At 44.3% G+C, this 26,877-nt stretch overlaps 1 protein-coding gene across 3 annotated transcripts in view; it reads right to left on the minus strand.

Annotated features, from left to right (window-relative positions):
* TEF (TEF transcription factor, PAR bZIP family member) overlaps positions 1 to 23,489 on the minus strand; it is a 90,993-nt gene extending 67,504 nt beyond the window's left edge. Inside the window, exons 1-2 of one of the 3 annotated variants that reach the window (XM_088472737.1) lie at positions 23,436 to 23,489; positions 22,416 to 22,552 (exon numbers count right to left, since the gene is read on the minus strand). In XM_088472737.1, coding sequence (XP_088328863.1) covers positions 22,416 to 22,506 — 91 coding nt within the window. In that variant the 5' untranslated portion in view covers positions 22,507 to 22,552; positions 23,436 to 23,489. Of the gene's footprint in view, positions 1 to 22,415; positions 22,680 to 23,435 lie in introns of those variants that run through there. The other 2 variants (XM_088472736.1, XM_088472738.1) reach the window with 2 other exon arrangements.
* Positions 23,490 to 26,877: the final 3,388 nt, after the last annotated feature.

A 26,877-nucleotide genomic window follows, 5' to 3' on the forward strand; every position in this document is an offset into this window, starting at 1 on the left:
AGACATATTGTATTCTCACTGCACATGCTACAGCGTCTGAGAGCAAAGGACGCTGGGCAAATGTGGCGGGGCCAGTGCCGGGTGCTGGGCAGTGAGCAGGGCAGGATGCAACTTCCCTGCTCTGTTCTGCTTGCGGTACAGATTACACTATCCTCAGATGGCGATTTTGTACGCAGCAGAGGAACAGATAGCTGATCTTTCCATTCTTCTATGAAACGCACTCATGCAGGCATGGAGCGAGTACACCACTGGAGAAGTAATAAACTTCTCTATGGTAACTTGCTCCATGAATAGCACGATGCAGAGAAGAGCCCGATTTCAGCTAAACAGGGCTCTTCTCTGCTTCATGAATAGACCCCAAAGTGCTTTAGATGTTATCAAAGATATTTTTACTTACCGTCTCTAGTCTTCTCCAGCGCCGCATCGCGACCCCAGGCTGCCGTTCAGTGATGTTTTCTGTCCCTTGAAATGCGATCAGGACGTACCAGTTGTATGTTTTGTACTGCGTTAATAGTTTTTTTTTAAATTCTAAAAACAAAAGACACACAATGCTGCTGGTCTATTTTCTGAGGAAAGCCAAGAGGAAGATCCCACCGCAAAGAGAAGTCCACCGTCTACGCTCCCATTTGACTGTGTGGTCCATCTTTTCATTCAGACGCCAGCAGTCACACGGCAAAAAAGTAGAGGCACATGCGCATTAACGCCAGCACGGCCGAAAAGTAGAACAAAAGAAACTACTGAGGAGAGAACTTAATGTTCACCCTCTTCATCAAAAGGTTTCTTGGTACACATCGCGGTAGCCGCTTCCTGCCAGGGCTGCCATCAAAAATTGTGGGGACTGACAAAATAGACAGGGGCCCCCCCACCCCCCGTGTTTCTGTCTCTCCAGCCCCAGCAGTCCCCACACCTGGTTATTGTTGTTCTGAGAACCACTCCTCATGCGACGCGGTTCCTCTCTTTCAGGGGAGCAGCGTTGCGGGTGGGGATCTGGGCGGGCGGTCAGTGGGATTGCAGGGGCAAATGCAGGTTTTGCTTATATATATATATATATATATGCAAGCAATACAGTCTCACCACCAAAAATTACAAAATCTTGTTGTGGTTCCCTCCTGACTATATCAATACAGTATTGGCAAAACGGCGCCACTCACAGGTACAGTACTATCATGCAAGACTTTAAATGACAAACAGTGTCTGTGTTCACCGTTCCAGTCCATCCGGACTTTCATGAAGAACATTCTTGCTAAAAGTCCAGATGGACTGAAACTTTGGACAAAGATACCGTCTATCGTTTGAATTCCTGCATTTAAGTACCCATGAGTGACGCCGTTTCTCCAATACTATATATTGTCATGGCTTCAGCATAGGGTTTGCTATGTTATATTAATTCATATTAGCAGCCCCACCTAGTGGTCAGGACAGTAGCAGTTTAAATCGGATCTATTTTGTCCCTCCGCCTTAGCAGTCTAGCAATGCATTCTGGGCTAAAGGAGCTGTAAGCAGCCATTTCCTCCACACACATGGTCCCAGACAGTTATCACTTCATATGCTCAACCTGGTACAGCATCCGATGAGGAGTTTCTAAGCTTCAGCTGTGCCATCATAGATCTGCTTAGCCAGTTATGTATGTTAGCTGTACTATGTCACACTGCAGCCTACACTTTGCATAGTGTATATTTCATGCTGTTTGCATATTCCATGTTATGTATATGTTTGCCTTGCATTTCCATGTACATATTGTAATTGCCTTTTATTGTTTACATTTACAGTTTTACCGCACACACTCGCTTATACGCACGTATCTGTGTACACTCACGCATGCTCCTCTATAGAATAATAAACTCAGTTCTTCAGTTCACATCTGACTGGATTATTGGAAGACAGAGTATTGGTTATGCTGTCTGCTCCAAAATTGGCAGACACATAGTGAGGGGCAGAACACACACACACATATATATATATATATATATATATATATATATATATATATATGTGAAGCAATGGCGCCTTCAGTGTACCAGTTCTTTTTAGATGTTTAGCAGCAACACTGTTCATATAGAGTCCATATAATCTTTATCCTGACGGGTTCTCAGTGTATAATGTCCCAGGTGTATATCTCAAAAAAAGAAGAGAATAAAACCCAACATAGTGTAACCTGATATAAAGTCTTAATATAAGACCTCCCCTACATTCTGCCATCTCCGTGGCTACAAGGAGCTGCCGCGCATGCTCTGCAGCTCCCTTCACTAACAGCCTGTTGGGAACTCCAGCGAAACGGAGACGAGAATCTCAGTCTCACAAAAAAAATAAAAAATAATAATACACTTGTTTAGCAGCGGCAATTGACTGGCGGGCAGGAGGGGGTTTCTAGATACTGAATCCCCCCCTGCCTTCGCTACTGGGATTGTGGACGGGCTCCCTTTCTGTCCGGGCTCGGGACTCCAGTCCCAGCAGTCCCCCCCTGATGGCGGCCCTGCCTCCTGCCTCACAGCGCTAGCAAGCAAAGCAGGAACAGCATTAACTCCACGGTAAGTGGAGTGAAAATACATAGACCCCTAAATTTGCCATCACTTAAACCTGAACTTTCACCTAGTACAAGATTTTACCTGGTGATAAAAGGTGTCCCTTCCCCTAGCCGGAAACAAATACTGCACTTTTTCTTCTGCCTCCTGCATTTCTGTTACAGCTTGGTGCAGAGAAAAAAAATGAAAGGCGTGGGGGGGGGGGGGGGGGGGGCAGAGGGGAGGAATACCAATCACACCTCCACCAAGAAATAGTTACTAGTGATCACTGTTAAAACACACCCTCCTCCTTCTCCTCCTTTTAAAAGTGTTGAATGAAACAAATTAGCCGCGTAATCGGTATGAAATACCGACAGTCGGGATCCTGGCGGTCAGAATCCTGACACCAGGATCTCGACAGTGTTAACATACCGCCCCCTCTCCCTACCCTAACCCTCCCTCTTTGGTGCCTAACCCTAACCTCCCCCTTGTGCCTGACCCTAACCTCTAAACCTAACCCTCCACCCAACCCAGTTACTTACGTTCGGCATCCTGGCGGTCGGGATGCCAGTGCACGGGATTCTGACCAGCATTTGTATTCTGGCGCTGGTAATGTAAGCATCGACATCCCGACTGCCGGAATGCCAAACGCATACCCTAGCCGCATTCAGTGATGTACACAAACCCAATGGTTTGCGTACTTCTCCGATGGTCGGACATCTGCACAGGATCTGTTCTGCACATTTGCAGAACATGTCCTGCATCAACACACGCAGTTCCCCCAGCTGTGCCACATTTGGGGGCCAAGTAGGATCGGTGCCAGCATCTATTCCGGAAAACGGGGTCATGTCGGGAGTGCCGAGGCTTGGGTCTGCATTCACCGACGCAGACTTCCTAGCCTCAGCTACTGAGCTGTGAGGGCCAATCAGGGTTACTCAGATGGTCAACGGTCTCACAAATGATCTGCAATGCTGTCAGGAGACTTTTTCTCCTCAGACACCTCCTGATTCATTAGCATATTTTCATATCGCTGCTACGTCCACAGACACAACAGCGATGTCAAGAGTCCATCTGTGAATCAGGCCCTGAGTTCTATCTAGAGGGAGTAGCACATTAATAAAAGCATTAATCCAGGTGGCAGTGCAGCTTTAATACAAGGGTTTTATAAAAGGTTTTTACTTTTTCCCAGTTAATGTTTGAGCATGCACCTAGAAGATAGTAGCGATTAGGTTATCCATATGCTGTAGAAAAGTAATGGTGTGCCTCACATGAGTATGCCATTATCCAACACTGACTTTTCTTTTCAGCTACCCCTTGTACAAGGAAATCCAGGTATGTGTGTAGCTACAGTATGTGCTAATTTTGCCTCTGTGGTCATTATTGACTTGTTATCTCTAGCTTGGATTTATGGGATACTTGGCACTTTGCTCTGCTGGAAGCACTGCTTTCAAGATCCACAAATACATCAAACCAATGAGTCAATAAGTCTATTAATAGAACTTATCCACATTTGCTTCAGGTCATAATTTTGGACCCAGTTGTTACTACAGAGCAGGATGTACAAATTGTGTAAACTGAGCTCATTGTAGACATCTATCTCTGTCTGAGGCATTGTCCCATGATTGCAAGAAATAAAATACTCTTTTGTGCTTGGGCTACATACCAACTAAAAAGGAAATAAAAATCATAGATCTGGCCAATGGAAGTGTTATCAGAACATGTGAGTTTATTGAAATTCCATGAAAAATTGTTCTATAAAAGTTTGGTAAGTGTTTTGTGGCTTACCTCTATCAATAAAAAAACAGGACTAGAATACTACATTATACAGTGCAATAGACTGTAAAAAATGCTGTATGTATAACACAAACATTTTTTTTTATTCAATGCATATTATAAAACAAAAAATCAGAGTTCAGTCCCTCTATCCTTAAGATCTACACCCACCTTTTTGTTTTTTTACTCCTAAGATTTTATTGCTAAAGCTGGGCATACATGGCCAGAGAAAATGCCTGTCAGACCCACAGACATTTTATCTGGCAGCCTGCCAGCTGCAGATGTCCGCGGCATACACTGACATTTCTCACAGTGTATTAGCCCGACATCTGCGCTCCGCCCCCGGAGGAGGAGACCTTTCCCTGTTCCTTCCATGGGAAGGAACACAGGAAATATCTGTCGGCCGCGGCGGGGCATACACTGGCCGATGCGGCCGACAGTTTACCCCATAAATATCGCATCGGATGGGCATGCTGGACAATCCGGCATGCCCGACCGAGCAATATTTAACCCTCGGTCGACCCCCCACACGCTACAATTATATGGGGCGATCCGCGGATTCCGGGCGGATCGCCCCGATATTTGTAGCGTGTATGGCCAGCTTTAATGATATCTGCAGTGCTTCCTATTGCATGTGATGTGCCCTGAATCCTGATAAGTGTGTCTGGGTTATTAGATGGCTTCCACACAATGCAAAATCATTTATGAATTATTTCAGGTTCTAAAGGGTTTATTCAATATCCCTTAGTGCACTAATACTGCAGTCAGTGATAGGGAACGCGGGGTCAGTTAATCTTCAGATCAGCTGTTCTCCACGCCGGAGCAATGTTGAATTGCTCCGTTGTTTCAGTATCCACCCCTGCTACTCGCAATGAGTTGGATACTAAATTAGCACTGCTGATCGACAGTGCTTAATGAATAAAGCCCTATATATCTAATGTGGTGGCGGATTTCAGGAACATTGTCAGAACTACAGCTTGAAATCTGATCATAGTACTAGTTATAGAGTTGTAAATATTCGAATAATACCTAAACATTGTGCGATGCATTCATTCCAGACTTCCTGGTTGAAAAACCAGGATATTGACAAGACTGACTTTATATTTTCTAAATTATATTTACCCACTTTTCAGTTTCAGTGAATGTTTAGATTAATCACTTAAGTGCCACACAGGATTCCAAGTTTGGAGCAAAACAAGCAAGTAAATTTGTATCTGGAACAAACCATGTTGCAATGCAGGGGGTGCAAATTATTGTTTTTGCATGCAGGGTAAATACTGGCTGCTTTTGCATGTAGCCCACAAATTCTGGACAGCTTTATGTTTACACTGCAATTTAGATTTGGGTATGGACACACCCCTCCCAAATCTAAATGTGGGTACACACCTAGCAGATATATCTGCACATTGAGTGATCTGCAGATATATCTGTAGATGATGGTCGTTCAGTGTATATGAACAACCATCATCTTCCAGACAGCCGTGGGTCCTGCTGGCTTGGGGCGTGTTCAACCCCCTCCCCATTCCTTTATTCACGTTCTATTTTTTTTTTATATTTCACCTATTTCAATTGATAAGATTAATATTTAGTACATACCAATAAAGTTTATAACTTTTAAAATTATATTATTGTGGTGACCAGTGCACCCTCGAAACTACTTACCTTTTATATTGGCTGATCAACTGATCGGCCAATATATCTGTCAGTGTGTCAGGGTGCTGTCGAAGCTGGATAATTGGCTGAGACAAGATCAGTTTAAAATTGGATCGCAGCGACGCCATCTTGCGACTGGCCGCAAGACGCCATCTTGGAAATGAGATCGCAAGACGCCATCTTGGAAATAAGATCGCAAGACGCCATTTTGCGAATGGCCGCCTAAGCACCATTTTAGATAAACTCACACTTTAGTACATGTGGCGATATTACTATTAGCATCATGCGATTGCATCGGTGACCATCGCCATAAGTTACGGCGATTCATCAAAAGCTCATTTCATGACTTTACGTAGTTTGGGTGCTCTGGATAAAGTGTGTATATTATTATAATTCCCCTAAAGGATATATTTCAGAAATGGCTGTACAGTATGTCAAAATTGGATTGCATTAGCTAAACAGAGCAAATGGCCACGTGACAACTAGCCTGTGAAGACAAGCTTCATGGACATAACGTCTGCTCTCACTCCAGGTGGCCTTACTCGAATACAGCAAGAGGGTCGTTTGTGGCACCTTACATTTGCAGGCTTCCTACAATAAAATACCTTCAAAGCCAAGAGTGTTATCTGAGGTTTGGGTCTTGTAGCTGTGCTAATTTGCATCTACACAGGCCTTGGGAGAACAAAGACCAGTATTTTGGAGCCTGAAAAGGGTGGGGGCTGCTGGGGCATGAGCAAGTCATGGAACTATAATGCTCAGCATTCCACACTGCTAGGTGTTCTCATACACACATTAATACGCACAATTGCGCTGTTAACTTGTCGCATATTAGCGAATGCATAAGAACCTGTATGAAAACGCTGAATATTAGCTCCATGCACACGCATCTGCCCCAAGTTAACTAGCATCTTTACATCAAACCCCACATACTCACACATTACATATTCACATACAAGGTTCCATAAGCTTTAAAGGTATAAGATTCGAGTATGCACATGTATTATCATTGCTAGGAAATAAAGGTTATTTCGTAACTAAGGTTTTTATACGTGATAAGTAAGCCATGTTTGGTATTGTACTGATGCGTACTCTCTCAACAGTATTCCGGTAATATCAATGGAGAGATCGCAACATGCATTCTCAACTTATGGACCGCAGAGACTTCAAGCAACAAAATGTACATTATATGAACAACTGTTAGGATTTGCATGAGGCGGGAAACCAGAGACCACCAGTTGTTAGAGGCTGGATTGTGTCCATTTGAACCAACCTGTTAAATGCCTTGTAACATATGCCCTCTCCTTTAGGACCAATGGTATTAGCAACAAACTTCTCTACTGTGTTTATTCCTGGGGGGTGTAAATATGTGTAAATATGTGTGCTCTGACCCTGGGTTCCTAGTCTTCGTGCTGAATGCTGATTGACGAGGGGTTTCTTGCTGATGCCTAACATCTGGACCAGAAAGCGCTGCATATGTATAATTGTACTTGGGTCTGTATAATCTCTTTGCGCTAAGATTATATGAGGATCATAGCGTGTAACTGCTGTAATTTTACTTGAATAATACTTTGTGCTTTGGAACCACAGGTTCTAGGTCTGGAGTCTTTATTTACTGTATGACTGCGTATGCAAATTGGCATCATCCTTTAGAGGTTTATAGGCAGGATATTAGAAGGTATAGGCAGGGGTATATAGAGGTTCAAAGGCAGTATCCTTAGTTGGGGGCTCATAGTGAAGTCACTTACCCACTCACACGGCACTTACGGTTATCGATTTCTCACCAAAGGGTGGAGTGGCCACATGCAGGGTTTACCTGCAACCGCTCAGTGCTGAGAGATCGCTACCCGTTTTCATGTGAGCCAGGGATGCTGACGAGAATCCAGGGACAAGACGCACTTTTGTGTACGCAGCTAAAGGTTGTCATATGGTTGTGTGGTAGTCGCATTATTGTGCATGCGACTGGTCGCACAATAGCGTATACGTACTTCCGGTCGTGCTGCCACGTGTTTAAACAAAGCCTTTGAGGTTTACATTCTTTTCAATTGTTGTCAATATCTGGGTTAACGTGTATTTTTCTGCGCAGGAAAAAAGTGTGTAACAGTGAGTATTTGTTGGTAGGGGTAACTTGTTCCCTAAAGTTAGAGGCACCGTATGACCTTTAAGGGCTAAGTGCTAGCCCTCGGTAAGCAGCTTACCGTTCTATACACAGTAGCAGGTGTACATGTTGTCTTTGTTGTAGAGGTGCGTGGAAGTAGCCGACTTAAACTTCCATAGGTGTGGAAGTTGCCTTCTTAAATCTTAACCGGGTGGGTGGAGTAGCCTTCTTCAAATCTTCACAGGTGTGTGGGCACTGCCGTTAAATCGTCCACAGGTAAGTGAAAGTATCTTGACTGTCTTTCACAAGTTTAAATCTTTATTGAAAAACATAGGAGTTGTCTCAGAATGGGAAGCCATGCAAACAATAGAGATGTTATACAATGATGTGCTGCTAATGGAAGCGCCGTTTGGATCGGCCCGTCATATTATGCATACTAAATACGGTACTTATGCAATAAGGTATTGTGATGTATGGTTTAAAATGACGATGAAGAGTGTTAGACAGTTTCCCAGAATTGGTAGTTTTGATAAAGATGTATTAGATAATGTCCAGGATCACATCAGTCTGATGCACTCCCGAGAGAAAAAGGTCAAATATTATGAATGTTTAAAGTTGTGGCAGCATGAAGGGGATGCGTGGGTTAAAAATGTGCAAGCAACGCAAACTAGCGCTGCAAGCGCATTGCCAGAGAATACATACGCGACGCTGAATTGCAATGTGGGCGAGCCGCAAAATGGCACGCACGTGCAGCAAGGTAGCATTGTGTAAGGTATTGCCAGCAGTTCACGCGCACCACCCCCACCTTATGTGGATGGAGGTGCAAGTACAGTTATCAAAAATACCCATAAAAATGTAACAAGCAATTTGTACCCTCTCTTAAGCAACTATAAAGAAAATGTTCATGATGTGGATGATGAGCCTATTGTAATGTCTGCCATTTCCCATGCTGTACAGATGATAGAAGCTGCATCACAACAATCACGAGTGGTGCCGCCATCTCCATCGGTAACAGCAAGGGAAGTCCTAACACCCTCAGCACCTGTAGAGGAAGTTAATACCATACGTATCAGCAACAGATTAAACCCCCAGCCAAGTAACCGTTCAAAAGGATGTTTTAACTGTCACCAAGTGGGACACATAAGTAAGTACTGCAAAGTGAAGAACACCACACATGAACACGGGTTTCCCATGGGTTCATAGGCAATCCCACTATCTTCTCCCAGGCCTTATATGTGACCATCGCCATAAGTTACAGCGATTCATCAAAAGCCCATTTCATGACTTTACGTAGTTTCGGTGCTCTGGATAAAGTGTGTTTATTATTATTATAATTCCCCTAAAGGATATATTTCAGAAATGGCTGTACAGTATGTCAAAATTGAATTGCATTAGCTAAACAGAGCAAATGGCCATGTGACAACTAGCCTGTGAAGACAAGCTTCATGGACAAAACGTCTGCTCTCACTCCAGGTGGCCCTGCTCGAATACAGCAAGAGGGTCATTTGTAGCATCTTACATTAGCAGGCTTCCTACACTAAAATACCTTCAAAGCCAAGATTGTTATCTGAGGTTTGGGTCTTGTAGCTGTGCTAATTTGCATCTACACAGGCCCTGGGAGAACAAAGAGCAGTATTTTGGAGCCTGAAAAGGGTGGGGGCTGCTGGGGCATGAGCAAGTCATGGAACTATAATGCTCAGCATTCCACACTGCTAGGTGTTCTCATACACACATTAATACGCACAATTGCGCTGTTAACTAGTCGCATATTAGCGAATGCATAAGACCCTGTATGAAAACGCTGAATATTAGCTCCATGCACACGCATCTGCCCCAAGTTAACTAGCATCTTTACATCAAACCCCACATACTCACACATTACATATTCACATACAAGGTTCCATAAGCTTTAAAGGTATAAGATTCGAGTATGCACATTTATTATCATTGCTAGGAAATAAAGGTTATTTCGTAACTAAGGTTTTTATACGTGATAAGTAAGCCATGTTTGGTATTGTACTGATGCATACTCTCTCAACAGTATTCCGGTAATATCAATGGAGAGATCGCAACATGCATTCTCAACTTATGGACCGCAGAGACTTCAAGCAACAAAATGTACATTATATGAACAACTGTTAGGATTTGCATGAGGCGGGAAACCAGAGTCCACCAGTTGTTAGAGGCTGGATTGTGTCCATTTGAACCAACCTGTTAAATGCCTTGTAACATATGCCCTCTCCTTTAGGACCAATGGTATTAGCAACAAACTTCTCTACTGTGTTGTTTATTCCTGGGGGGTGTAAATATGTGTGCTCTGACCCTGGGTTCCTAGTCTTCGTGCTGAATGCTGATTGACGAGGGGTTTCTTGCTGATGCCTAACATCTGGACCAGAAAGCGCTGCATATGTATAATTGTACTTGGGTCTGTATAATCTCTTTGCGCTAAGATTATATGAGGATCATAATGTGTAACTGCTGTACTTTTACTTGAATAATACTTTGTGCTTTGGAACCACAGGTTCTAGGTCTGGAGTCTTTATTTATTGTATGACTGCGTACGCAAATTGGCGTCATCCTTAGAGGTTTATAGGCAGGATATTAGAAGGTATAGGCAGGGGTATATAGAGGTTCAAAGGCAGTATCCTTAGTGCTAATTAGTGAGGAGGGCATATTTTAATTTTGAAGAGCAAAAGTGAGCACTACATCTATATCTCTGCACAATCTATATTTTCTATCTCTATTATTTAGGTTGCTGCAGTGCAGTATGGTTTTTACCAAGGTGCACAGTTAGTTGCTCTTTCTTGCTTTACTCCCACCACAGAATCACCTAGAGTGTGCTTTTAGGTTCAGATTATGGCTGGTGTGATCTGTTCCACAGACAGGGCCGCCATCAGGGGGGGACTGCTGGGCCTGTAGTCCCGGACCCGGAGAGAGAGGGGGCCCGGATGTCGGAATTAATGTATTGGTCATTATTATATGGGAAGCCAGGGAGAAGACCTAGCGCTGCGCAGGCAGCATTCCAAATAAGTTGCCAGTCGGACCAGCAGCCAATCAGGAGCAGCCGTTCCTGATTGGCTGCTTGCAGAACGACAACCAATCAGGAACGGCTGCTCCCGATTGGCTGCTGGTCTGCGAGCTGTGATTGGCTCGCGGTCAGTGCCATATTTGAAGTGCCACCTTCTAGCTGGCTGCCGGTGCATAACTACACTGCTGCGGCCCTGCAACCCGGGCCCCCGCTCTCTCCAGACCAGCTGAAGTCAGTAAATAGGTAAGTACATAAGTCCTCCTAATACAGTAGCCTTTAACTGCGCATCCGCCCCCCCAAGTCCAGACAGCCTCCCCTGCCAGAGTCTGCCTCTCCCCTACTCCTAACAGCCCTCCCTCTCCTGTGCCTCCCCCCTACTCCAGCCTTTCCTACCCTGCCCCCCAATAAGGTTCAGCATTCCCTGCCCTATGCTCACCCCCAGGGGGGCCCTACCTATTTTATTAGTACCGGGCCCCACAATTTCTGGTGGCAGCCCTGACTACAGATGTTTGCTTGGCCTTCTAAAGTATATGTAGCAAAACATTTAAAATATTTACAATTGTTGCTACAAAAAGTACATGTCTCTTACATTTGTGTGAATAGCTATAACAAATTTTATTTATATTTTTTTTGGGGGGGAGGAGGGGTTAATACAATATTAAACTTAAGGTAATTTTAAAGCCAGCACAGCATTTGTTGTATGTAACTAACTGATCTTTCTATGAAAGCTAAAACCATGGCGAAAAGCTGTATTTGCACGGTTTAGGTATAACTTAACTGAAAAAAATTTTTTCCCCAAAACTGCTCATAAATTGTAATAATTTATATATTTACTAAAGTTTAAAAAGTATTGTTTAAAATATATTTCAATATTTTATTGCAAATATTCCAATAGGCATTATGCCTAGGGGGTGTCGCGCACCCCCTTATGCCCGTAGGACCCAATTGTAAACCTACCTCTCACCCCCCCGTTGACAAAGGCCCACCCAGTCACAATCGATCCCATTAACATTACCCCCTTAGTGGTAAGAGACCCTGTTTTTTGATGCCCCCCCAACCTCCATTGTAATAAGTCCCCCCCCCCTCCCCTGTGACCTGTGTATTTGTTTTTACTCAGCCCTTTTGCCTACCCTTCCTAAATGACTTTGGTGCATTACCACGCATACTACACCCCCAGTGCAAGTAGACCTCCCAGGGATATTACCGCCCACCCCATTGGGCATTACCCCTCCCACTCCATACATGCTGAGCGCAGTGGACTTTGTGTCAGGGAGGACTTGCAAAGATCAGCCACATAGTGCTGGGAGGGGAACACTTTTGTCCCCAGCACACGCGCTACAGAATGCTGTTCGCACAGTATCCTGGGGCGCAATTCCTGTAGGGATATCAGCAGTCACGGATCACTGTATCACCACCTGGAGGTCCGGGGAGTCAGAGGAGATCCAATCTGCACATGTGCAAAACAGATCTCTTTAAAAGGCAGGGGACCTCAGTACGGCACGGTCGCATGGGATGTGACCTTGTCAGCTGAAGCACAGCTGGCTGCGGTCACATTCGATGTGACCATGCCACTAAAGTGGCTAAGAATTGTTGGATGCTGGAGATAGAGGGACTAATTCAGAGGCAGATGCTAATGCATGCGTGGCTGTGATTTTTTCTGGATTTCCAACTGCGATACTATGCAAATGCTAGTTTCAGCCTTCGCTGTGTGTACTAGCGTGGAACGCCCACTTTCAATGCCTGTGGACAGTGCAAATCCGCCAGTGGTCTGAAACACTCCAATATCAGCCCCCATTGCAATCACCAAAGACATGAACGACGCCCTATGGCTGGTGCAAAGTCTCCTGAACTTTCTCTAAACATGGCCTCTATGGCTGCGGCTCTGCGTTTGAGAATGCAGCCGTGTTCACCGACACCCATGACACTCCCGTAACACACCTGTGAGATACCTTTTTCCGTATTTACTTCCGGCAACCATCCTGTAAACTCCCAGGATACCCATGGCTTTCCTCCGCCAGCTCAAATGGGAGTGATTCGGTATGGACCAGTGACCTCTGTGCACACTTAGTGGTACGCATGCGTCAGAAGTTTTGAGGCTTTTTGCGCATGCGCAGTAGCAAATCACTCAACTGCGCAAACATTGACAATGCATCCACCTCTGAATCACGCCCAGAGGCATCTACTGCATTAGGCAAATAAACATTGCAGACCACAGTCCCCATTATGCTGAAAGTGAACTACAATCTAGGATAATTCACCAAGCTACGAAAATCTCCAGATGGTGTTAGTCATTCTGACTTTAAGGCATCGCTGGAGCGGAATTTTCTGATGGCTCAGAGCAGCCTATGTGCTTCTCACCTCCCGGATACTGCACATGCACAGGGTCAGTGAAGTGATTGCAAATCTCTTTGCTGCAACAGACTACTCCCAGAGCCGTGCAAACAATACCTACAGCACTGAAGGTCATTTCTTATCACTACAATGTGTTCCAATGATAAATAGACCCCTAATCTACTGAAGGATACAGCTGCTGAAAAAGGGGCAATCAACCTACAGTACAACCCCTACAAGTTCAAAATAATAATCAAAAAGACGCTTTAAATTTTGTTCTGCTTTTACCTATACTATTGCTGCTTGTTCTGGTACAGCAATGGTTCAGCTATTCTTACTACATTATTAGTTATGGCTCTATCAATGATATGATGCCTTCACTCTTTCCATCCTTTATTTCATATCTGGAAATGACTGTTTTGCTCAGAGTAGGTCAATGACATGGGATTAGACCAGCCACAAGCTGAAATAAGCGTTCGTGCGTACCAATGACCTAGATATGCAAGTACTCACACCCACATATTGTGCAGGTCAACAATATTACAAAACTGGCATCAACATGACAATGTTAATTCATTATAAGAGGATTATCAAATTACACCATGTGGTTAGAACAAACACTCTGAATGTTGGCAAGCATTAGTCTATCCCCAAACAACCTTCCTTTGTGATTGCAAGTAAAATAAAGGTTACAGATCACCTCACACACCAGATAATAAATACTCTGTGGCTTGACATACAAAAACAACCATCAGGGCCGTAACTAGGGGTGTGTGACCGGTGCCACTGCTTAGAGCGCAGGGTTCGGTGGGCAGCACTGTCACTGCTCCATGACTCTAGCTAGCAGGGTGCCACGGAACAGTACCAGAGCATCCTTTAGATGCTTCTGACAGACATCCTGCAATCTGTGCCACTGATTAGAGCGTCCTCAGGACACTCCAATCAGTGCTTCACTTACCTGTGCTGCCACTCCCACCCCATCCACGTGACATCATGATGTCAGACGCTAAGGGTGAACCCAGTCAGGGTGCCATTTAGACCTGGTATGACGCTGCCTTCAGTACACTGCCAACAGGAGGCAGCAGTGGCATCCATTTTGTCTAGCAATTTGCTAGAAGCCATTGACATCACTGCGGCATTATCAGATGAATAGTCATAAGGCTGTGGATAGTCCATGCGGGAAAGTCAATTTCAACTAGCCAATCTTATAAAATCTCATAGAATAGTCTAAAGCTGGGCATACACTGTCAGACAGGCCCTTTCATAGGTTCTTATAGGCCCGGGGAAACCAAAATTAAGAGTCCCCCCCACCCCCTGTCTTAAAAAAAAAAAAAAAAAAAAAATGCATTTTAAATTGATTTTAATGCGTAACTATTAACATTTACAAATAGAATACTGTATACATATACTGATCTACTGGTTTATTGGAGATTTACAATTAGAAGGGCCATCCCAGCTTTTTTTCTGCAAACGCAGCAGTCAATTTGGAAAAATCCAACTTTAGTGCCACGTCACGTTGATATGGAGCATGGCCAGCCCATCCGATCGCTTTTCCCCATAGTTCATTCCCCAGAAGCAACAGATGCTGGCAAACTGAGGAAAACACGCAGAGCAATTGTGATAATGGGACACACCCCAGAAAGTCTGAGTTCTAGGATTTCTGTAAGAAGTTCCTTTGGCATGCTTTCCAACTAAGGGCGTTATCCATTTAGCCCCGAATGACGAAAAATGGGGATTATCCCCATTTTTCGCCAATGTTTTTTTCACCCTATCCTATTATTTTGGTTGAAATAATAGGCTAATTCTCCTGAAAACACATAGGGCCAGTGATAACCTCGCAGACCTATGTATTTTCACCATTTAGGAGGTGAAAAAAATGGCACTTATCATGGATTATTTTTCGGGACACATCAGGTCCCAAAAAATATTCATAATAAGTGCCGGCATTGTGCAAAACTTCCGGACTAATAGGATAGCCCCGCTGCAATCAATGTAGCGCTGCTAATTGGATACCCCCCTTAAAGTTTGTTCTATAAATTTGCTTCTGGAAAAGTAGTTAGTCACTGAAATCTTGGGCAATATCTTTCTTGTATTATTACTGCGGAGCACAGGTCTTCATTATTTTGTTGAACTCCCAGAGAAACTTAAACAAGTTACAAATTACTCCCAATGAAGTAAATAGACAATGAAGACCAAACTGAATTGAGTCTACGACTACATACAAAACTTGACCCTATAGTGCTTTTTGGCATACACAGCTTACTCCCTCCCCCCACCTCATTGCTCACTCCACAGCTGACTCCCTTTCCCCAAGCTCATATTGCCGCATACTTTTCCCCTCATTGCTCATACTGTTCCCCTCACACTGTCCCCTCATGCCCTTGATCTTTTCCAGCACCCCAAATCATTTCTCACACTACCCTAATTTATCCCAGCACCTCAATTGCCCCCCCATGCACACTCTTACCCTAATTCTACCCCAGCAATCACACACACACATACTTCAGAAAACAGTGAGTCTTTCTGCCTGCAGCTCCTCCTCCTGTGAGTCTGACAGCTGCTGCTCAGTCAGTGTAGCCCCACCCCATGCTCAGATATCACTCTCCCTCCCTCTTTCACGCCCCAAGCTCCGCCCCCAAATCCAGCCCCACGCCCCCTTTTTTTTTACAGCAACCCGCTCCCCGCCGAGAATGCCCGACAGCTCCCTTCCGGAAAGAGGGAGCAAAAGGTCGTCAGCAAGTATGAAATGGACATTGCGGCACGCCACCTTAGTTATGGCCCTGTTACCTAATTTATGCTATTTACCTTTAAAAACGTTCACTTGTTCATGTAAAAAAAGTGACATTTTAAAATGTATTAATAAAAACAAAACCTGTTAAATCTATACAAGCATGAGCATTGTAATAATAAAAAAAAATGAAATTAAATTTACCTAATACACCAATTTTGCAATTCTTACAGTAAACGATGAACATCAACCAGTCCGGTCCAGTTTCCCAATTATAAACAAACTATGCGAAGTTGCGAGTCACTCACCCCGGCAAATCTCAAAGACAAGTGACGTTCTCATGTGTATGTGGATAGATGCATTGTGCACAGAGAGTGCAATAAGCTTAGGCATGCTGCGTCATGCCAAATTAACCAATCAATATGTTTAGGTGCTTAATTTGAACTTTCACTACTTGGAAATTGCCAAATCAGCAAATGGATTATAATATTATATATATATATATATATATATTTTGTGATAGGATCACTGGTAAAGTGGTCTGTGACAGGGACATTTATCCCAGATTCCTGTCCTATGTGTTTAAAATCCCCAGGAGAAAGTCTGCAGTATAGCAGGCTTGAGTTGTGGCTTTTTGAAAAGCCGGTTTGGGACCTGGGGGTTGTGGGTGAGAGGAGAGGGAGGGCTCCACCCACGGCCACTCCAGGTTTTGGTTCTCGCAGCCTGGTAACAGGCTTGTTAGTTTTTCACCCGAGAGTGGCCAATATAAGCCTAGTGTGTTTAGGGCTGATTGTCTCACCTGGGAGAGCAGACAGGGAGTTTGCTCAGAGACACTTGGATACCTAACTGTGAGTGTTGTGCTGTGCTTTTGTTGCTGGCGAGGGCATTAGGCCCTGCCAGGTTTTGGTAGTGAGGGAACTACCTGTGAAGTTAGTGCCCCGACAGGGCTAGGATTTATATTTATGTTTTCTTTATGTAATTTCTGTCATTGTACAATAAAGACTGGCGCCGACCAGCTTGTACTTGCATCCAGACTGGTGTGCTGGTGTGTGTGTGTGTGTGCTGGTGTGTGTGCTGGTGTGTGTGCTGGTGTGTGTGCTGGTGTGTGTGCGCGTGTGTGTGCGCGTGTGCGTGTGTGTAAGGAAGGAGTCCTCTACCCAGGAGAGGGACCCCCTAACCTAACTGTGTCACAATATATATATATATATATATAAGGTTTGAAGGACGCACACATCGCTATAAATATTCCATGGGTGCTCGGATAGCATCAAGGATAGCAACAAGGTCCAAAGAGGAACATATCCAGCACATTCAATAAAAAAATATATTTAATGCCAAAATCACCAACAGGGACATAAAGCCATGTAGCACAAAAAATGTCTGCTTAGCATATAATACATAGCCTTCAATGGGCTCGGGGAGCCATGCTCATAAACCTGATAAGTCCCGACAGCAGCCGTTTCGCATCCTTCGTCAGGGGACTGTCGTGATTTTGGCATGAAATATAATTTTTTATTGGATGTGCTGGATATGTTCCTTTTTGGACCTTGTTGCTCTATAATATATATTATATATATATATATATATATATATATATATACACACATATACACACACACACACACACACACACAAATACAGTAAGTCAGAAAATTTTGTCAGATATTGTGGCCATGCACAGATATTTTACAGTGTATTGGCCATGATATCTTCTTTCCTTTCTTGGGGGACACACACACACACACACACCACATTTCCCTGATCGTCCCCTGTGAAGAACAGGGGAAATGTTTGGCGGCCAGCGTTGCACCCACTACCAGATGCGGCTGACTGATAATCAAATCAGTCTGGCATGTTGAAAGATTTTTCATTCCCGTCTGACTGATCATTGCCGATTGGTCACGGCACTACACTATGCAATTATTGGCTCGACCCGATAATCTGCGGATCAGGATGGTAATTGCATAATGTATGCCTGGCTTATCCTGGGCAGTGCACCACAGACTATCTTGATTTTAATTGCCTATTTATATTAAATATACTGTATAAGCAGGTGAATAGTAATAAGAGGTTGATCCTAGTGTTGATATAGTTCTCGGAGAAATGCTGGCCATACACAGAGATTCACTGGATAAAACTCACTATCAGACCAATTATCTGACATTGCCATAAGCTGTCAGATAATTGGTCTGTCTGTCTGTCTGCCTGATGGTGAGTATATCCACTGCCAGATCCGAGCAGCAATTATAACATCTGTCGGTCACGCTGGAAGAGTTCTCATGGCCAACAGATAATTGATGCTCGGTCACCGTACACTGCAGTTATCGGCCGGCTCAGCTGATAATTGGCTGCCCCGGGAGGGAGCCGCCAGGTCGACATAGCAGGGGACAGTGCGGAGTGTGTCGTGGCGTAATTGCATCATTGTGGCCATGCCACCACTACACAATGCAGAGATTACCAGCATTGCACAGCAGGGGGCATAGTTATGATGACGTAACTCAGAGCAAATTGCGTCATTTGCCGCCCAGACCGCCCACTTCACCTGGTATGTAGGTGGCTGGGGACAGGAGCTGGACATTTCCAGGCCGCTTTTCCAGGCAGCCAGAGTGCCACCAGATTTTCGGGAGCCTCCCAGCCATTGCAGGAGAGTAGGTAAATATGAATTAATCCACAGATTTTTTTCCATGCCAAGTTCAATTTACAGACTCAGTTGCACATAACAAGTGTCTCATATCAGAGGAATCAGCACAGTTTCCTGGTGTAACTTAGTCACATTGCAATTAGGATGTATTTTCACCAAGAAAATGCCCAACGCTAGCAGAGTTGCACGGGATCTGGTTGGCTCACTCACGCCAGGCATATCGAGGCTAGATGAGCAGGGACACATCTGTATAATTATAAGTAATGCTTCATTAGTCCAAGTATTTAATGTTAAGGGGCATATTTATCAAAATAATTTTATGGAAAATCCCTCAAAAAAATTTCGGGAAATACCTGCAAATATTAAGTGTCCCCTAAATGTAAGAATGGGTGATGCGACCCCACCCCCCCCGCAGTTTCCATGGGTGCTGCCAAATTGTGAAATGTACAGAGCCCTTTCAGGAGCTTTGCCCCAATAACTAATGCCACCTTTAGATGGCTTCAGTCACTGTAGTCTATGGGATACGTTATGCTAACATTTTTCAGGTGAGCATTCCAAAGGATTAGCAATCACTTTACATACCGCAGGGAACGCCTCTTCTCGTGGGGTCCTTGTCACAGCATGTGTTTTTTTGGTACATTACTATGATAAATAATTCCTTATTGGGCTGATAAGAAATTACTATTGGGGCCAATTCCAAAACTATAAAAAATAGGCCCCTAAATATCCTTTATTGGAAGTAAAGGCCCCCATACATCAGCAATTGATTGCAGCAATTGTGCAATCGATTGAAAAAGGGAAAGATTTTTATACACAATCGATTGCAAATTGCATGATTGCTGCAATCAATTGCTGATGTATGGGGGCCTTTAGCAACAGAGAATCTATATGATTTATAGTTAAGTATGTTGCGTACAAGTTATTCGAGCTATCATTAGAAGCATAAGGTAAAGGCATGAATGGACTGGCTATAGTCTCACGACTATTAAATCAGCCCAGAAAGACTATGCTTGTAGGTCCACATTAATTATATAGCAGTAGGGTGACCAGATCAGTAATTTAGCTTTGCACTTCCATAGCATTGATGATTTCAATGAATTTGGAATAATGGGAGAATAAAGGCTGTAAATACTGCAGACAGCAGGAACAGTGGGGCATGCCAACCGAATCATGGGAACATGCTCCCACAGAGGCTAAAGTGCCTGTCTAACTAGGTCTTAAATGTGCATGGCTAAAATGCAAATAAGACTCTTGTCTATTGCTAAAGATGCAACATTTACCTGTTTGTCTAAGGGTGCATACACACCTGTATGATATCGGCCCGATTTAGCCAAATCGGAACGACAAATCGGGCATATCGTGCAGTGTGTATGCCCAATTTGCGTGTACCCGCGGTCGCATGTGATATTGTGCGATTGACTGTGCTGCACAGTCAATCATACGATATCGCATGTGAGCCTGTACAAGTCAATGAAGTTAATGAAGGACGGAACAATGGGCCTGATTCAGACCCACTCGCGAGCGGCTGTCCGCTCGCAAGTGGGTCGATGTTCTGCACTGAGCATGCGCACGACGGAGGGAGCTCCGTCGTGCGCATGCGCCAGACGCGACGAGCGAAGGATTTTCCTTCGCTCGTAGTGTCTCTTCAAAGGGGGCGTGCTGTCGATGTTGACTGACAGCACGCCCCCTTTGGTGGGCGTGCCGGGGGCGTGCCTCCCTGACGGGGGCGTTCCCACGGGAACGCCCCCGTCAGAAGCCGGCCCACTGACATCACTAGTGATGTCAGTGGGAGTGATTTTGGCTCTGATAGAGCCAAAATCACTCCGAGCCTTGTGGTTGAAAAACTCAACCACAGGCTTTTGTACGCAGTTTCGATGGTCGCGATGGTCACGACCATCGCGGCCATCAAACTGCACGCTCGTATAGGCTGTGGGTGGTGACCCACAGCTATACGAGCGTCCAGGAGGACGCTCCATAGTTATGGAGGACGGCCCTCATTCAGAGCGTGCGGCTCTGAATGAGGGCCAATGATTGTTCTGTCTTTCATTACATCTTTCAAGTGTGTACCGGCAATCATGTGATGTCCAGGGTGAAGGCAAATCGCCCTGAACATCGGCACAATTGCCGATTGTTTAGGTGTGTACCCAGACTAAGCGCTTCATGCCTGTTTCTTTTAACCAGCTCAGGTTGTATTCCTTTGCTGTAATTACAGTATACATGGGCTGCTGTGAGCACTTTTGTTTTTGCATAGTTACATGTGTTACAGTTTTCTGTGTGGTTTATCAACTAGTCTGCTGATCAAACATTGTGACAGATCAAGTATTCTAATATAACACACACACACACATATATATATATATATATATATATATATATATATATATATATATTACTGTACAACTTGAACTGCGGTATAAAGAGCACCTGACCATCATCCAGCTAAATAGAAGACAAGAAAGATGTAGCAGTTGCTGTGGGAGCAATTAGTACTTTGTGCATTTAGTTGCAAGGTGCATTAACATGCAGAATAACCTGGGGTGTACATAAATATGCAGGCCTCAGCAAAAGGACTTTGATTAGATCACTTTGTAAAGTTTCGGTATAAACGACGTCAGACAAAAGGTACTATGTAATGTGTAAGATCTAGGGATTTCAGGTCCAAACTTTCATACTTCTTTTTATAGTGTTTACCTGCTTCAAAACTTTTAACATTCAATTTTAAATTGCAACCAACCAAATAGAGCGTTTAGCAAAGTGTTTATTTTCAAACAGTAACAAACATACTGAATTGACAAAGAGGATGATCGGATTGTAAGCTTTGCATGCAAGTGTTTTACTTCTAAAAGGTGCTCACACACTAAACAACTCGCAATCGATGCAATGACTAAAGCTGCATACACACACTAAACAACTCGCAATCGATGCAATGACTAACGATTTCCCTTGAACTCCCCAGCAGCTCCCTGGCAGTCCTGGACAAACTATATCATGCATACGATCTACCAACGACCATTAGTCCTTAACGATTTCCAGTGCATCGTTAAAAGAGATTGCCAGATCTTACCTGCAGTAGGTAAAGGGCTCCATACATCAGAGACGGATCCTCGCGATTTAGCGATACTGCAACCTAGCATCGCTGAAATCCAACATGTTGAATATCACAGATATGCCAGTCTCGATCAAAAAAAAAAAAAAATCGGCAGATCGGTAAAATTTAAAATGTAGAAGTTTACTGATCCTGCGACGGATCATCGATGGCCGCCGGTCGGCAGATCCGACTGACGGATCTGCGTTTCTGATCCCATCGTAACGATCCGTCGCAGATGAGGACCTGAAGATACAATTAACGACCGCGTGACTGTGCATTAGATCGTTATCGCTCAGTGGAAACTGCACAACTTTGAACATTTTATCTTTACGATGCAGCAAAATTGTGCAGATAATCAACACAGCAGCCGCAAATTGCGCACTACCATTTGTAGGATTTTCTGGTAACGAAGTGGTTTGAGAAAAATAAATTACTTTTTCATTATATTTCTTCAAATCATTTTGTATTGCATTAGATTTTGAATATATAAAAACTAATCACAATTAAAATATAGAACAATAAATGCACAGAAAATACACAAAATTAACATGTCCATTAAAATTCAAGTGGCACTTACCTGTGTCCTGCTGTGGAAGTGGGTATTCCAGAAGAGATTTCAACATTTCTGGGATATCCAGAAATCCCCTGATAGTCTCAGTTTCGGACATTGTTGCTGAGAGCCTCAATACACTCTGCTAATTGCTAGGGATTATGCTAGATAAGAACAAGAAGAGAGAGGAGCCCTGGAGTATTACACTGAATCTCCAATAGCTGTGTATGAGTGGGTGTGTGCCAGGCACAGACTTCTGAGCCAATAGAGGGACAGATGACTGGATGTTACCTAATCTGAGTGAGGAAGTTAAATTTGCAGAAGGGAGTAAAGGGGCAGTGCATATAAACACATAACTTAGTGCATGCTGCTTGTACATCAACTGAATATGAGTCACTCGCATTATGGAGATTCATGCTTTACACACCAAGAAATGTTATTCACATTATATCAAGTACTTCTGTTATAAAAATGCATATCTAATTAATATAAAACACATTGTTCAAACCTAACCCATTGTAATGAATCAAATATCAGAGCTTTGTTCTGTGTATTTCTATGTCTTTTCATGGTAGCCTGCTTTACAGTGTAAAGCTGGCCACACACTAGACCAACTTACATCCAACCATCCAACTAGTTGATTGGTTGAAATGAAAATCTGGGAGGGGATGAAAGCAAATGACAATCAGAAATTTGCTCCCAAACACCAGAAAATGGACAACTGTTGTTTAAACAAATTGTTTAGATCAAACATGTAACAAACTTGTCTGAACGACAATTTTCATCTGTTTTCTGGCATTTAGGAGCAAATTGCTGATCATCAGTTACTCCCATACGTTACCAGATTTTCATTCCAACCAATCAACTAGTTGGCTGGTTGGACAGATAATCTTTAGATGTGTGGCCAGCTTTATACTCAGGTATAAAAAAAAAGATGTCAGTTCAGCCATTGATAATAATCAGGCATATAACACATTTGTTGCACATCCACATTGTAATTAGTTCAGAGAGATGTATGTTGTATGTTTGCAGTTATTACCATCATACCTCCCAACATGACCCATTCCAGGAGGGACAAAATGCTATGTTCCTGGATCGCCCTCTTAATTTATAATTGCCATCACATGTATTAAAACACCTTTCTTATCAATTAGCTAGTTCAACACAGGTGACTGCAATCGATGGATGTCCAGGAACAGAGCATTTTGTACCTGATGGAATGGGTCATGTTGGGAGTTATGTACTATACATAGGCTTACTATACTATCCCTTTAAACTAGGGATGAGCGGGTTTGGATTTCCGCAATCCGAAACCCCCCCGTCCCCCCTATCCGAGCCGGGAACCGAGTCCGACCCCGGTTTTCCCGCCAGACTCGGTTCCCGGAACGAGGCAAAACGTCATCATCCCGCTGTGGGATCCTTGCGGGTTTTGGATTCTATAAAGGTCCCGCAATCGCCGCCATTTTACATTCCGGCTGTGGAGCGTGCGTGCAGAGGGAGGGAGCTGGGAGCTGTTGGCTACTACTGTGTTGTGTGATAATAAATAATACTTATATATACATTACATACTGGGCTGGCTGGCTACTGTGAAGAGGGAGGTTGCTGATACTGGCTGGCTACTGTTGTCCATATACATAGGGGCTGGCTGGCTACTGTTGTCCATCCATATAGGGGCTGGCAGAGGGAGGGAGCTGGGAGCTGTTGGCTACTGTACTGTTGTGTGATAAATAATAAAGTAAACTTAGTAGTACTTATATATACATTACATACTGGGCTGGCTGGCTGCTGTGAAGAGGGAGGTAGCTGGGAGCTGTTGCTGAAGCTGGCTGGCTACTGTTGTCCATATACATAGGGGCTGGCTGGCTACTGTTGTCCATATAGGGGCTGACTGTTGTTCTGTCCATAGGGGCTGGCTGGCTGGCTGTAGTGCTGTGTTCAGAGGGTGCTCGTCCTTCAGGGGTGCTCTCTTCACCTACCACCAGTGTTAAAAAAAATATATATATTTTTTCTGTGTGCGTGCCGTGTTAGCCACACCTGCAATCGGTGTAGCTAGGTGTGCAGGGATGCTGTGCTCCTGTCAAGGGGCTGCTGCCCAAAAATAAAAATAATTTTACAGGGGCTGCCCTGTGTGGTGTAGGTAGGGGTATGTTGCCCTTCATCAAACTACAGGGGCTGTCCTGTGTGGTGTATGCTGCCCTTCATCAATCTAATTTTTACAGGGGCTGTCCTGTGTGGTGTATGCTGCCCTTCATCATCAAACTAACTTTTACAGGGATTGTCCTGTGTGGTGTACGCTGCCCTTCATCATCAAACTAATTTTTACAGGGGTTGTCCTGTGTGGTGTACGCTGCTCTTCATCATCAATAATTTTTACAGGGGCTGTCCTGTGTGATGTACGCTGCCCTTCATCAAAATAATTTTTACAAAGGCTGTCCTGTGTGGTGTATGCTGCCCTTCATCTAAATATTTTTTACAGGGGCTGTCCTGTGTTGTACGCTGCCCTTCATCAAAATAATTTTTACATTGGCTGTCCTGTGTGTTGTACGCTGCCCTTTATCCAAATAATTTTTACATGGGCTGTCCTGTGGGTTGTACGCTGCCCTTCATCAAACTGATTTTTAAAGGGGCTGTCCTGTGTGGTGTACGCTGCCATTCATCATCAAACTAATTTTTACAGGGGTGATTCACTCCATAAAAATAATGCATGGAAGGAGCACCCACAGTCCAGTTGCTGATATTCAAATTGAAGATGTCACTGTTGAAGTACAACAGAATGAGGATATTGGAGTAGCTGGCGCTGAGGAGGTGGTTTGTTTAAATAAGGCACCAAGGGAAAGAGTTGTTGTCCGTGGGATGAAAAAGCCCATTAGAGTCATGCCTGGGCAGAAGACCAAACATTCCACCTCTTTGGTCTGGAAATATTTTTACCCAAATCCGGACAACTGTCTTGCCATATGTAGCGTATGTAAAGGTGTAATAAGCAGCGCATTCATAAAAAGTTACTGTCAAGTTCAGAAACTGGGACTGTAAGCAGTTCAGGGTCACTTAAATCCCTTTGTCCTGTTGTATCCAAGCGCTTGCAAACCACACCAGCAACTCCTTCCTCGTCAATTTCCTCCTCAATCAGGATCGGAAGTAGTCCTGCAGGCCATGTCACTGGCATGACTGACTCCTTTCCTAGCAGGGATTCCTCCGGAGGATCCTGCATTGCTACGCCAACTGTTGCCGCTGCTGCTGTTGCTGCTGGGAGTGGTTCATCATCCCAGAGAGGAAGTTGGAAACCACTACTTCTTTTACTAAGCAATTGACCCTCCAACAGTCCTTAGCGAGGAGGATGAAGTACGACAGCAGTCATGCAGAAGCAAAGCGCATAACTGAGGCCTTTTCTGCTATGTTGGTGTTAGACATGCATCCGGTATCCGCCATTAGTGCAGTGGGATTTAGAGAACTGATGGAGGTAGTGTGTCCCCGGTACCAAATCCCATCTAGATTCCACTTCACTAGGCAGGCGATACCGAGAATGTACAGAGACGTCAGAAAAAGTGCCCTCAGTGTCCTAAAAATGCGGTTGCACCCAATGTCCACTTAACAATGGACATGTGGACAAGTGGAACAGGGCAGACTAAGGACTATATGACTGACAGCCCACTGGGTAGATGTATCGTCTTACGCAGCAACAACAGCAGTGTCACCAGTAGCAGCATCTCAGAAACGCCAGCTCGTTCCAAGGCAGGCTACGCTGTGTATCACCGGTCTCAGTAAGAGGCACACCGCCGACAACCTCTTAGAGAAACTGAGGGAAATCATCGCCCAATGGCTTACCCCACAGACTCTCCTGGGGATTTGTGATATCTGACAACGCCACCAATATTGTGCGGGCATTACATCTGGGCAAATTCCAGCACGTCCCATGTTTTCCTCACACAATAAATTTGGCGGTGCAGAATTTTTTGAAAAACGACAGGGGCATGCAGGAGACGCTTTGGGTGGCCCGAAAAATTTCTGCCCACTTTCGCCATTCAGCGACTGCGTGCCGAAGACTGGAGCGCTAGCAAACACTCTTGAACCTGCCCTGCCATCACCTGAAGCAAGAGGTTGTAACGCGATGGAACTCAACCCTCTATATGCTTTAGAGAATGGAGGAGCAGCAAAAGGCCATTCAAGCCTATACATCCACCTATGACATAGACAAAGGAGGGGGTAAGCACCTGACTCAAGTGCAGTGGAGAATGATTTCCGTGTTGTGCAAGGTTCTCCAGCCCTTCGAACTTGCCACACGTGAAGTCAGTTCAGACACTGCCAGCTTGAGTCAGGTCATTCCCCTCATCAGGTTTTTGCAGAAGCAGCTGGAGAGAGTGAAGGAGGAACTAAAATGGAGCGACTCCGCTCCTTATGTGGGACTTGTGGATGAAGCCCTTCATTCGCTTTCCAAGGATTCGAGGGTGGTAAATCTGTTGCAATCAGACCACTACATTTTGGCCACCGTGCT

This window comes from Taudactylus pleione, unplaced genomic scaffold (genome assembly GCF_031769625.1).
Source record: "Taudactylus pleione unplaced genomic scaffold, aTauple2 ptg000128l, whole genome shotgun sequence".
Lineage (NCBI taxonomy): Eukaryota > Metazoa > Chordata > Amphibia > Anura > Myobatrachidae > Taudactylus > Taudactylus pleione.